Source organism: Chiloscyllium punctatum, chromosome 9 (genome assembly GCF_047496795.1).
Source record: "Chiloscyllium punctatum isolate Juve2018m chromosome 9, sChiPun1.3, whole genome shotgun sequence".
Lineage (NCBI taxonomy): Eukaryota > Metazoa > Chordata > Chondrichthyes > Orectolobiformes > Hemiscylliidae > Chiloscyllium > Chiloscyllium punctatum.
This window is the reverse complement of record NC_092747.1, coordinates 98514377-98528776: the sequence shown is the minus strand read 5'-3', so window position 1 is coordinate 98528776 and position 14400 is coordinate 98514377. Positions and strand designations below refer to the sequence as shown.

Here is a 14400-nt window from a genome sequence, read left to right as displayed (position 1 = left end):
TGCAGATGCCGAAATTTGAAATAAATAGAAAATGAAGAAACTCGGTAGATCTAGCAACACCTTTGAGACAGATACAAAGTTAATGCTTCGAATCCAATATACTTCGGCTTTAGAGTGAAGATAAAGCACAGACCCCATGGTTCAAAATTTAAAAAATTAAGAGAAAAATCAGTGGACAAAATGGCAGAAAAGATACTACTTTTAAATAGAAAGTTGGTGTGCTTTTCTCCTTTCCTTTCCTTACTCCCCCTAACAAAATAAACAAATATTCAAATTGGCATTTGAATAAGCATGATTTACATTTGCACCCAAAAATGCAAAGGCAAGAGAATTTCAGAGGCGACCACTACTGACAATATCAAATAGATACACAGGTTCACATCTATTAAGCAAGATTCATCCATAATCACATAAGAAACAAAACAATTGATAACAGTTAATAGGATTAATGATCAATGGACCAAAAACAATGATCTGAAAATTTACCTTGTTTACAGTTGATTCCGAAGTTAATCAATAGTTTGAAAAGAAGCTTCAGGCACTTAAAAAAAACCCTACATCTTAAACATCCACATAATTAAACTACCTCAACTGTAGATCAAGTTATGGAAAAAGATCATGACTAAAATGTCAAACTACCTTTCCCCCTCCACCAATGCTGCCTAACTTTCTATGTTTTCAGGATCCATTATATTTTGCTTTTGTTATGGATTATATTTACTAACTCTGTTGTACTTCAAGTATTCATTTTACTTTAACATACATGTACTGGTTCAAAAGGAAACAATGGAGCATTGTGAACCCACCCTCCAGGAACTCTGTCTGGTCGCCCACTGCTGACACAACTGGCTCCATAACCTGTGCAGTCTCCACACACAGTGCAAACCATGCACTGGTCCAGCTTCCATTTATGCATTCCAGGAGGGCACATAATGGATTTTTCATCTTTATCATCCAGCTCCTCTTCTAAATCTTCATCCATTGCTGTTGCCATGTTTTCCACATTGAAACCTAGTCAAAGAATAAACACTTAATTCAAAATCAACCTGCCTAAATGAGTCCTACCATTTATGTAATATCCATTAATTTTAATTGGCAAATGATACGGCTGCCCACAAAATTAAATCTATTACAATGATCTCCAATTTTTCTTTGTGGTCAGCATCAGAAAGATCCATGTGTCAACATATCCCGGAGAGCAGTCATCTCCCCTCTGACAAGATGTATAATTTGCAACGCTTAGAGACAAACACAAAGACAATTGCTCCCAAACGTCATAGCAGTGAATACTTGAGATTCTTGGTGCCTCTCCCATGATAAGCATTGAAAGATTCACTCAACCATTTCAGCATACTATCCAACTGAAGAAGATTGCTGTTTTGAAGACCAATGGTTTTGACTTAATGAACATTAAGACAAGAGCTCAGTCAGCCAGTTGGGTGTCTTAGTCAATGGCTAAATGAATAACTGATATAGCCAATTGAAATCCACCAGTTCAAACAGCATTGAAGATTTGCCTTTGATGTATTTTATAATGCCTTATATCAAAGCTGGTACTGGACTCAAAAAACGTAAACAGTGTTCCAACCTTAAGCGCTGACTCTTCTTGCCTTGTAGAAAACTCATAACAGTACTATCAATTTGAAGTATTCCTGGTCACAATTACATTATTTGTTAAAACAAAAACCATTACCTTGCAGGAAATAGCAAGGGACATTATTAATCTATCTCCTAGAAAACAGATGCAATGACAGACATACAAAGGAATATTTCAGAACATTCACAACAAGTGTATGCCCACTATAAAGAAAAACGATAAAAGGAGGACTCACCACCTGTGGTTAAGTCAGTAAGGAAAGCATCAATATCAAGGAAAAAATAACTGCAAAGATGAGTGGTAGGTAAGATGATTGGTCAGGATACAAGCAGAGCACACATTGACCAGAAAATTAATCAGGATGAAGAAATTACAGCTTGAGAGGAAATATAAAAACAGATAGCAAGAATTTCCATAAGTACTTATAAAGGTTAACAGTAAATAGTGTGCCGATCCTCAAGAGAGCAAGAATCGAAGTTAACATTTGTTATAACTTTGAAGGTACGTACTGTACCTTTAAGAGAGAGGGAATGCTGTTCTAAACTGAGAGCGGACATGCTCTTGTGATATGACTAGATAGCAGTCCCAGAATGTACTGGATAATTGAAACTATGTAATATTTGGCCATGAAATGGATATCTGAGTTTTGGTTGCTGTTTTGACAACAATCTGCACTTAACCAGTTTAAAATTATGCCCCACAGGATACTAAAACCCAACAGAGTTTGAATTTATTGTTTGCCAATAACGAACCAATGAGATGATCCGATGTTGAGAAAATAAAAATGTAGGCAATTTGAAAATTGGAGAGAGAGCAACTGCCATCAACAAAGATCCAAGAAGTTAAGAAACATTCCTTATCAAAAAAGGTACCTTTTCATATGAAACACACTCGTGGTAAAAAGACAGACGACCACCCAGGGAATTCAGCAGCTGGAAGAGCCAACGCCGGCTGTGGGGTTTTGAAATTAGGTTGATGTAATTTTAATAAATGGCTTATTGGAACAGCATATTGTTGTAGAGTTGGAGGCAGATAATAAGCAGTTAAGAGAAATGGGGGCTTAGAGTTGTGAATAGTTGTCATTTAATGTTCACTTTTAGAGTTAAAAAATAAATTGATGTTATTTTCTTTAGATAGCTGAATTTGGGAGTTCTGTCACTCATATTTTAACAGATTATGAGATAAGGTGAGCTTTTCTGGGTTTTTGGTTTAATTAACTGTGAGGAAATGGTGGATAAAATAAATACTTTGCTTTTGTCTTCACTATAAGCAATACAAAAAGTTTCAGTAACAGATGTAAATAGGAGGTGAAAAGGAGAGGGGAACTTAGTGAATTTAGAAATGGTAACGAAGTGATACTAAACAAACTGATGGAACTGTGAGATGACAAGCCTCTAGGTACAGATGAGCTTCATCATAGGTTCTTAAGAGAGGTAGCTGATGAGGTCATAGATACCTTTATGCTTGTTTTCAAAAAGCAGCAAATGTAACCCTTTCAGTCAAGGAGGCAGGGAGACAGAAAGCAGAAAATTACACGCTTGAGGTCTGCCATAGGAAGTGTTAGAAATGATCATTAAAGAGAATACAGCTGCACACTTGGGAAAAACATCACAGTTGTGAAAGGTCAGAATGGTGTAATGAAAGGGAACCATGCTTAACCAATTTATTTAACTTTTTGAAGTAGTAACACATGACATGGACATTTTTGGCAGTTGGGGCAGCAGATATACTGAACTTGGATTTCCAGAAGGCATTTCACTCCATAAAGATTATTGTGGTAAATACAAATTCAATACATAAGAAGCAACATGTTAGCACAGATTGAAGATTGGACAAGTGACCGAAACAACCAAAGCATAAAAGTCTTTGTCTGATTGACAGGGCGAAATGAGTGGTGCCGTGCAAGGATCTGTGCTGCAGCCTCAACTTTTGCAATTCGTATAAATGACTCCGAATGGAGCGAAGGCGTGGTAGCAGATGACACAAAGATAGCAAATTACATTAGCAAGAGGAAATAAAGAGTTTGCAGAAAGAAATACACAGTGAATCAACAAATATCTGGCAAATGGTAACATAATGTGAGAAAAAGTGAAGTCACTCACTTTGGCTAGAAGAACAAGTAGAATATTAATTAAAATTGACACGATTTCAGAATTCAGGGGTGTTCTCGTGCATGAGTCACAAAAGACTAGCATGCAGTTCAGGTAAATAATAAAGGACAGTATCCCATTAGCCAGTTTATAATTTTGAACATAGAGGAATAAAGATGTTCAGCTATGCACAAACACATCTTGAATACTATGTGCAGTTTTGGTGTGCTCATGTAAGGAATGATGCAAATGCTTTGGAGGCCATTCAGAAGACAATTATTGGATTGTCACCTAAAGTAGTAGGTTGTATTAAGACGATAGGTTAGACAGGTCTTTTTTTCCAAAACAGTTTAAGAGAGCGAGGGATGACATTTTTTTCGTCAGAAGACAGCTGTTTTTCCTTTAATCTAAGGTTATCAGGGTAGGCGTCAATACAGAATTCCAAACTCAAAAAGATCAACCACGATTTTATTGCTTAGTAAAGCAGACTTTAGGGTTGGATGGTCTACTTCTACTCCTATTTCATATGTTTATGACTGAAATGAGTCAAATCAGGAGACAACAGTCCTGTAAAAATCAATGCAAATCGCAAATGCATTGCGACCCTGCCTGATTTAATTTTTCAAATGACTGATATTGCTTGCATGCATCTAGCCCATTCCAAAGCACTACCATCAATGAGAATCAACAGACCTACTTGACACATCAATCATTTCCCTGATTGGTAAAACTCTTAACTACCAGTGCAATCACAAGTGTAAATAGAAAGTAGAATTGATCTACAGACAAGTGAATTGAAAATTCTCTCCTTTCAAAGACAATGCAATCGATACCACTCAAAATATTAACTCCTGTCCTTTTCATATATTGAAAGGCTCTTTAGATTCCTTCATGGTTTTACAAGGTAATGGATTTTTTCATGTTCCTGGCAAGAGTGAAAGCCAATTCAAAGGAAATACACTTGGGGAAAAAACATCTAGCAAGGAATGGTCCCAACAACAAACGCAGAAACTACAGCAAACTTTGTTTTAACTGGCACCTTATGAACCAGTACTTGCAATAAAAGTGGCAAAAATTGTATACCTCAAATACTGGAAGTTTACTGTATTAATACAATCTCCATGATAACAGAGGAGTCAGTTGAGCGTGCGAGTGAGAACGGTCTCTGCCATTAAGTTTTATTGAAAGCAAAGTTGCATGACTCATGCTGTAAATAATGCATAAGAGTGATGGGTATATCATTTGCATTATGTTTCTATTACTTAGTGTGTTTTTACATGACATGAACCTTTCAATCAACAGGAATATTTGATCATCTAACACACTCCTAATCCCATAGTTGCCAGTTAATAAAAGGTTTGTTGTATATCCGAAAAAAAAACTACTTCTAAAGGGACGCTGCTTACCTTTCCCACCTTGACAGAGTGCACCAGTCTCCCGTCCACACTGTCCTTTATTGTTCACACCAAATGTCCAAACTTCTCCATTCTTAGTTAATACACAGGCATGAGCTTTACCCATGGCAACTTGCGTCACAAAGTGACCCTTCAACTCGGTCACAAGACCTATTTATAGATTTATTTAAAAGAAGTTTAAGAACACATACTTAACGCAATTATAGATCATAGAAGAATGGTTATGCACAGAGAATACAGAAACCTTATGCAAGGTCATTTTTGATTACTAACCTGAACTGTCACAGTAAACAGCATCTTTGCCGAACATGTACAGTTCTCCCTCCTTTGTGGTGATAGCACTACTCCCATTGTTACATGCTGTATAGACTGCTGTTTTACTTTCCATTTTGATCATTTTCTTTGGCTTATAAGGTTTTGGTTGGCGTCTGCTTTTAGCTACAATGAAAGTAGAATAGAGGTCAATAGCTACACACTTCAACTATATTACACATAAACATTTTATTTGAAAAGGAAAACAATTACAGAGATAATTAACTCCTCAAATATGGATTATGCTTTGCACTCATTTTATTTCTAAATCTTAAATGTCTAGGCATTCTCCAGGGACGACAACTGCATGAAAATGTTACAATTATCTGGTGCACCCATCTGGAGCATGCCCTCCCCATGGTTAACCGTTCATATATCAGTTTATAAGCCAACATCAAATGACAAACTAATGAAAAGAATATGATTGTCAGAACATGGATATTTCCACCTATCACTGACAAATGGAAGATATTACCCTCCAAAACGGACATTTTAAATCATTAGCTTTAAAAGTTGTGTGTATCATCTGTTTCCTATTTTCCCGTCTCTTTCGGATGACAGTGTAGATTGGGCAAACTTCCTCCCTCTTCAAGACACCTGTATTGTCTCCCATTTGCCACCCTCCTCCTCGAACCAACCAAAGGAGGACTGTGGTGTGTTGAGAAAATAAGGATTTTCTGTTTTTTTAAATTTTATCGTGTGATTGGTAAAAAGACTTTTCTTTCCTTTTTTGTAACTTTAATCTCAATTTAGATAAAGCTTAAGATTAAAAATGCAGGAGATCGCAGACCTGCGTTATGCTCCTGTTACTCAATATGGAAGCTCAGAGACACAGCTGATGTCCCTGGCTCCTTCACATGCAAGAAGGGTGTCCAGTTGTAGCTCTTGTTCGACTGCATGACGTCTCTGGAGCTGCGGATGGATTCACTTTGGAGCATACAAGTTGCTGAGGGGGTCGTGGATAACACGTTTAGTGAATTGGTCACACCACAGATTAAGATTGCTGAGGGAGAAAGGGAATGGGCGACCAAAAGGCAGAGAAAGAGCAGGAAGGCAGTGCAGGTGTCCCCTGTGGTCATCTTCCTCCAAAACAGGTATGCCTTTTTGGATACTGTTGGGTGAGTAAGCTCACCAGGCAAAGGCAGTAGTAGTCAAGTTCATGGCACTGTGGCTGGCTCTGCTGTTCAGCAGGGCAGGAAAAAGACTGGAAGAGCTGTAGTCATAGGGGATTCAATTGTAAGGGGAGTAGATACGAGTTTCTGTGGTTGAAAATGAAACTCCCGAATGGTACATTGCCTCCCAGGTGGACGGGTCAGGGATGTCTCAAATTGATGGCAGAAAATTCTCAAGGGGGAGGGTGAACAGTCAGTTGTCGTGATGCATGTAAACACCAATGATATAGGTAAAAAAACAGGATGAGGTCCTTCAAGCAAAATTTAGGGAGTTAGGAAGCAAGTTAAAAAGTAGGACCTCAGAGGTAGGAATCTCAGGATTGCTACCAGTGCCACGTGCTAGTCAGAGTAGGAATGGTAGAATAATCAGGATGAATGCGTGGCTTGAGAGATAGTACAGGAGGGAGGGTTCAGATTTTTGGGCCATTAGGACCATTTCTGGTGGAGGTAGGACTATGACAAATTGGATGGTCTACACCTGGGCTGGACTGGAACCCACGACTTTGGGAATGCTTTTGCTAATGCTTTTGGGGAGGGTTTAAACTAAAGTGACAGGGGATGGGAACCAAATGAGGTGGTTTGTGGACAGGAAGGAAGTAGTAACTAAAGCCCGTAAGGATTTAGACAATGAAGTCAGCATGACTAAAGGGAAGAGTATGCAGGGAGCAGATGATGAATGCAGAGGGACTGGTGGTCTGAGGTGCATTTGTTTTAATTCAAGTATAGCATGTAAGGAAGATGAACTTTGTGCTTGGATTATTAGTACCTGGGAGTATGACATTATTGTTATTACTGAGACTTGGTTGAGGGAAGGGCATGATTGGCAACTAAATATCCCAGGATATCGATGCTTCAGGCAGGATAGAGGGGGAGGTAAAAGGGGTGGAGGAGTTGCATTACTGGTCAAAGAGGATATCACAGCTGGGTTGAAGGAGGGCACTACAGAAGATTCAAGCAGTGCGGCAATATGGGCAGAGCTCAGAAATAGGAAGGGTGCGGTAACAATGTTGGGATTGTACTACAGGCCTCGTGAGATAGAGGTACAAATATGTACAGAGATTACAAAAAGATGCAGGAGCAATGGTGGTGATGGAAGATTTTAATTTTCCCAATATTGACTGGGATTCAGTTAGCGTTAGAGGTCTGGATGGAGCAGAATTTGTAAGGAGCATCCAGGAGGGTTTTTTTACAGAAGTAGGTAGCCCAATTCAGGAAGGGGCCATACTGAAAATAAGCCCGACCAGGTGGTGGAAGTTTCAGTTGGGGATTACTTTGGGATAGTGATTAAAATTCCATAAGTTTTACAATACTCATGGACAAAGACGAGAGTGGTCCTAAAGGAAGAGTGTTAAACTGGGGGAAGGCCAACAATACCAAAACTTGGCAGGAGCTGGGGAACGTAGATTGGGAGCAGCTGTTTGAAGGGAAATCCACATTCGATATGTGGGACACTTTTAAAAGACAGGTTGATTAGAGTTCAGGAGAGACAAGTTCCTGTGAAAATGAGGGATAGGTATGAGGGAAAGATTAGGGAAGCATGGTGAAATTGAGATTGGCTAAGAGGAAAAAGGATGCATATGTAAGGTCTAGGCAACTGAAAACAGATGAAGCTTTGGAAGAATATTGGGAATCTAGGACCAATCTGAAACGAGGAATTAAGAGGGCTAAAAGGGGCTATAAGATATCCTTAGTGAGCAGTGTTAAGGAGAGCCCCAAAGCCTTTTATTCATATATAAGGACCAAGAGGGTAACTAGGGAAAGGTTTGGCCCACTCAAGGACAAAGGAAACAAGGTACACGTGCAGTCAGAGAAAATGGGTGAGATTCTTAATGAGTACTTTGCATGTGTATTCACAGAGGAGACGGACATGGCAAATGTTGAGGTTAGGGATAGATCTTTGATTATTCTATGTCAAGTCAACATAAAGAGGGAGGAAATGTTGGGTATTCTAAAAGGCAGTAAGGTGGACAAGACCTCAGGTCTGGATGGGATCTATCCCAGATTACTGAGGGAAGCGAGACAGGAAATAGCTGGGGCTTTAACAGATATCTTTGCAGCATCTTTGAACATAGGAGAGGTCCCAGAGGACTGGAGAATTGCTAATGTTGACCCCTTGTTTAAAAAGGTTAGCAAGGATAATCCAGGTAATTACACATCTGTGAGCCTGATATCGGTGGTAGGGAAGCTACTGGAGAATACACCGAGGGATAGGATTATATACCATTTGGAAGAATGTGACAGTGCATGTGACAGGCAGCATGGTTTTGTGCAGGGAAGGTCATGTCTTATAAACCTAATTAAATTCTTTGAGGAGGTGACAGAGTTGATTGATGAGGGAAGGGATGTAGATGTTATTTACATGGACTTAGTCAGGGGTTTGATAAGGTTCCCCATGGTAGACTGGTGGAGAAAGTGAAGTTGCATGGACTCCAGGGTGTTCGAGGTAGATGGAGAGAGAACTGGTGGGACACCAGGAGAAAGAGTAGTAGTAGAAGGGTGCTTCTCAAAACGGAGACCTGTGACCAGCGGTGTTTCATAGGGATCCGTGCAGGGACCACAGTTTGTGATAGACATACGTGATTTGGAGGAAGGTGCAGGTTGCCTCAAGCAAGCTTGTGGATGACACCAAGATTGGTGGAGTACCAGATAGTGAAGGGGACTGTCAGAGAATAGAGCAGAATATAGATAGATTGGAGAGTTGGGCAGATGGAGTCTAATCCAGACAAATGCCAGGTGATGCATTTTGAAAGATCCAATTCAAGAATAGATGAAATAGTAACTAGAAATATTGTGTGGAAAGTTGATGCACAGAGAGATCTAAGTGTTCGGGTCCATTGTTCCCTAAATGTGGCAACACAGGTAAGTACAGTGGTCAAGGCGGCATACGGTATGCTTTCCTTCATTGGACGGGGTATCAAGTACATGAGTTGACAGGTCACGTTACAGTTGTATAAGACTTTGGTTCGGCTATGTTTGGAATACCATGTACAGTGCTGGTCACCACATTACCAAAAGGATATGGATGCTTTGCAGAGGAGGTTCACCAGGATGTTGTCGGGTATGGAGGATGCTAGCTATGAGGAGAGGTTGAGCAGATTAATGGGCGGCACAATGCCTCACAGCGCTAGAGACCCGGGTTCAATTCCCTCCTCAGGCGACTGACAGTGTGGAGTTTGCACATTCGCCCCGTGTCTGCGTGGGTTTCCTCCGAGTGCTCCAGTTTCCTCCCACAGTCAAAAGATGTGCAGGTTAGGTGAATTGGCCATGCTAAAATTGCTTGTTGTGTTAGGTGAAGGGGGAAATGTAGGGGAATAGGTCTGGGTGGGTTGTGCTTTGGCAGGTCGGTGTGGACTTGTTGGGCTGAAGGGCCTGTTTCCACCCCAAGTAATCTAATAGATTAGAATTATTTTCATTGGAAAGGTGGTGGGGGGATGGGGGAGGGGATCTGATTGAGGCCTACAAAATCATGAGAGGTGTAGACAGGGTGGGTAGCAAGAAACGTTTCCCCTCTCCTCTGGCAGTAATTTCCGAGATATCTTTCATGCAGGGAAGAGTGACAAGGGTTTTGGACGTGTTTTGTCGGCTTGTCACCACAGGAAATGACATCACCAACCCAAAGAAACCCAAACATATAATTAGAAAGCATGAATCATCAGCAGTGCTTCATCAGGTGGCTCACTGAAGATGTTACCTAGTATGGTGACGAAACATCTGAAAATGAACCTTCCAATTCAGGGAGCAAACCTACATCCTGAACCTCAACCCAAGTACAAATCTTCTCAAAACTCGCTCACTTAAGATGTATTTAGACAGATACATGAATGGGTAGGAAGTATTCTTGGAAAATAGGCAGCACGTTTAGAGAGAGGATCTGGATCGGCACAGGCACGGTGGGCCGAAGGGTCTGTTCCTATGCTGTAATGTTCTTTGTTCTTAAGACAGGATTTCAGATAAATTAAAATTTAAAAAGAAGAAACCTGTGGGAAAGAGCAGAAAGACCAGAGTAGGACTATTTCTTCCACTTTTACTATTTTAGACCAGTAAAGTTTTGCAATACATGTATTCACTTTAATTACATATATCCACTTGAAGATGAGATAGCAAAATTTTATGCATTCTATTATGAAATTTGTTTTTAGTGTTTGTAAATTTGGAAATGTAAAATTAAAACATCCAATACAACTTGGACCTTTTTAAAAATAGCATGGAGTTTTGGTTTTGCAGAATGGAAGCATATTAAGAAGATCCTTTTGTAACTCTTCTTAAATATGTGACTGTGGAGCAGTCTCGATGGGCTGAATGGCTTATGTTCCCCCCCAATTCATCTGCTTGTTAATAATTAAGGTTTGTCAAAATCACTTGCATTATTTTTAAATGTTATTAATCACATTCTTAATTGCTGTCATTCGTGACGGACCATCAGAATAATTGAACTCAATTTGCTTTTGATGAACGCGTGCACTGATATGGCCAGGCAGTGTTTTAATGGGCATGGCTATTTCACAACAGGACATGAGCATTGTTAATTAAGTCTGCTAGTTCCAAGCTTGTACCTGATTCACCATCCTCTCCTTTACTAGCTAAGCCAGTGAAGAAAACACTTCCATCTTCAGCCACCATTAAGGCATGAGAGCCATCATGGCCCACCGAGAATTGTACAATCTTTGGTGATTTGGTGATAGGTAGTTCAACCCATTTTCCTGCAGTCGGACCTCCTTGTTTGATTCCAAGGCTCTGATATTTTCCAGTATAATACATCTAGTGAAGAAACCGAAAAACATGCTTCATTTGAAAGAATTATTACATGATTCAAATGTTTATATTCTATTACATTTCACACAGATTAGCACAATTCATCATAATCCACCTGCAAACAAGTAGCCTGAGTAAAGTTGCGAAAATACAAATGAGCATCTGTGATGCTACTTGTCAAGAAAAGGTTTCAAAACATATACTACATATTTTTTCAATTAGCTAAGCCTAAGAACATATCTGCAAACTGGCTTTCACCAAAAAATATCTATATTTTCTTTTGCTGTGATCATTTTTCTTTTCCACCATCTCCTCTCCTAAGGTTATTACCAACCATCCAAGATCACATAATAATACTACGTTCGTACCATGTTAAATTAACTGTTTGCAATAAGAGCTCTAGAAGGAATGCATTTCAACTCCAATTATGCCAATAAAAAAGCTTATCGACTAATCTCTATACCATAATAGAAAGAGTGCAAGTTAGACACCTCCACTTAAGTTTCAGCATATATTTACGGTCAGCTTAACCACAGACTGAGAGCTATTGCACTGCAAAGCAGAATAAAATGAATAATGATTGTATAGTTAGAAATGGAAATTTGGTGCTGAGGATAAAGGTGCCTTAACTAGGATTTACTGCAAATGGTAGACTCTGTAGAGGCAAACAAAAACAGCAATTACTGGAAATGCTCAACAGGTCAGGCAGCATCTGTGGACAGAAATCAAAGTTAACATTTCAGGTCAAGTGACTCTTCCTCAGAACTGATGGTAGCTAGGTAAATGTGAGTTTCTATGTAGAGAATAGGGGTAAGGAGTAAACAATAGGTGGTGATAGAGACCAGAGAGAGAGAGAAGACAGTTGGACAGACAATGGAGTACATAACGATCTGGCTGGGAGGGTGAATTGCTATTAATGGGGACTGTTAGTGGATGACAATGTGTTGTGTAAAGTAATAGACTATGTGATAACAAGGCCTGGTGTTTGGGGGCTGAAGACCTATTCAGAAAGCCCCTTAGAGAACAAAGCTGAGAAATAATAATAATGGGAACCAAGAAATGGCAGAAGAGTTGAATAAATGCGTGTATCAACTTTCAAGTAGAAAATACCAATAAAAATCAAGGGAGACAAAAGTGGATTGGAAATAAATCAATAACTATCCATAAAGAATAAGATGCTAAGGAAAATAATGGGGCTAAAGACTGATAGATGCCTTGGACCTGATGGGATGCATCCTACGATATTAAAGGAAGTAACCACAGAGATAGTGGATGCACTGGTAGCAATTGTCCAATAATTCTTCAATTCTGGAAAACTCCCAGAGGATTGGAAAACTGCCAATGTAACACCTTTAATTGCAATGGGAAGCAGACAAAAAGGTAAGAATAGGCCAGTTAGTTTAACGTCTGTTACTGGGAAAATATTAGAGTATATTAGAAAGGAATGTAATAACAGAGCATTTAAGGAATAAATAGAATGATCAAACAGAGTCAGCATGGCTTCATGAATTAGAAACCATGCCTGACAAATTTATCAAAATTCTTTGATTTCATAACCTGCGAAATAAACAAAGGGGAAGCAGTGGATGCAATACTTTTAGATTTTCAGAAGATGCTTGATAAGGTATCATACATTAGGCTACTTATTAAGACAAAAGCCTATAGTGTTGGCGACAACATGGTGAGAGGATTTGTCAACAAAGAGAAGACAGAGTTGAGATTAGGTAAGGGAGGGGGCCTTTTTCAGAATGGCAACATGTAACTAGTGCAGGGCCACTGGGATCAGCACCGAGACCACAATTATTTAAAATATACATTAATATCCAAACGAGATAAGTGAATGTATTTTAATCAAGGTTGTGGATGACAAAAATAGGTGACAAGGCTTTTGGTGAGGATGACAGAGGAATATAGACGGGTTAAGTGAGTGGGTAAAAACTTAGCAGATGAAATATAATGTGGGGAAATGTAAGGTTAAGCACTTTGGCAGGAAGAATAGAGGAGCTGAACATTATTTAAATGGAGAAAGACTGCAAAAATCGATAGAAGAGAAGGATTTAGGAGGCCTTGTGAATGAATCACAAAAGCTAGTATTCAGGTTCAGTGGGTAATGAGGAAGGAAATGGTACATTGGTATTTATTTCAAAGCCATAGAGTTTTACAGCATGGAAATAAGCCTTTCGGCCCAACGTATCCATACTGCCCAGTTTTCACAATTAATCTAGTCCCACTTGCCTATGTTTGGTCCATATCTTTCCCATCCATGTGCCTCTCCAAATATTTCTTAAATGGCAAAATTGTAAGCACTTCCACCATTACCTCTGGCTGCCTATTCCAGATATTCACAACCCTCTCAAAATATTACCTCTCTGGATTCTCTTGTATCTTTTCTCTTTCACCTTAAACCTATGCCCTCTGGGTTTTAGACTCCCCTACCATGGGAAAACCTGTTAGCTATGCACCTTATCTATGCTCTCATGATATTACAGACCTCTACAAGGTCACCCCTAAGTCTCCTATGCTATGGGGAACAATGTTCCAGCCTATCCAGCCTCTCCTTCTAACTGAAATCTTCCAGTCCAAGTAGTATCCCTAGTAAATCTTTTCTGCACTCTGTCTGGTTTAATAATATCCTTTCTATAGTAGGGCAACCAGAATGGAGGGAATGAGGTATAAAAGTAGGGAGGCTTTGCTCAAACTACAAAGCACTGTTCAAACTACAGCTGTAATACTGTGAACACTTTGGTGTCCCTTAACTAAGGAAAGAAACATTAGCACTGAGGCAGTCCAGAGATAGTTCACTCAGCAGATACTGAATATGGAAGGATCATCTTATGAGAAGAGGTTGGGCCTGTAACCATTAAACTTTAGAAGAAAATGAGGGACCATACTGCAACATTCAAGATTCTTAGGAGACTTAAGATACGAGATGTTTCCCTTTATGGAATAGTCTACAAGCAGAGGGCAAAATTTCAGAATAAGAGGTCACACATTTAAGACAGAAGCAAGGAAAGTAGTGAATCTGGGGAATTCGTTATCACAGATGGCTGTTGAGGCTGGTT

At 39.5% G+C, this 14400-nt stretch overlaps 1 protein-coding gene across 16 annotated transcripts in view; it reads right to left on the bottom strand.

The window, feature by feature from the left end:
• mycbp2 (MYC binding protein 2) overlaps positions 1-14400 on the bottom strand; it is a 253347-nt gene that overhangs the window by 152360 nt on the left and 86587 nt on the right. For all 16 annotated transcript variants that reach the window (XM_072577934.1, XM_072577936.1, XM_072577938.1 and 13 more), the window contains exons 12-15: positions 11140-11344; positions 5376-5540; positions 5094-5252; positions 807-1011 (exon numbers count right to left, since the gene is read on the bottom strand). In XM_072577934.1, coding sequence (XP_072434035.1) covers positions 807-1011; positions 5094-5252; positions 5376-5540; positions 11140-11344 — 734 coding nt within the window. The remainder of the gene's footprint in view (positions 1-806; positions 1012-5093; positions 5253-5375; positions 5541-11139; positions 11345-14400) is intronic.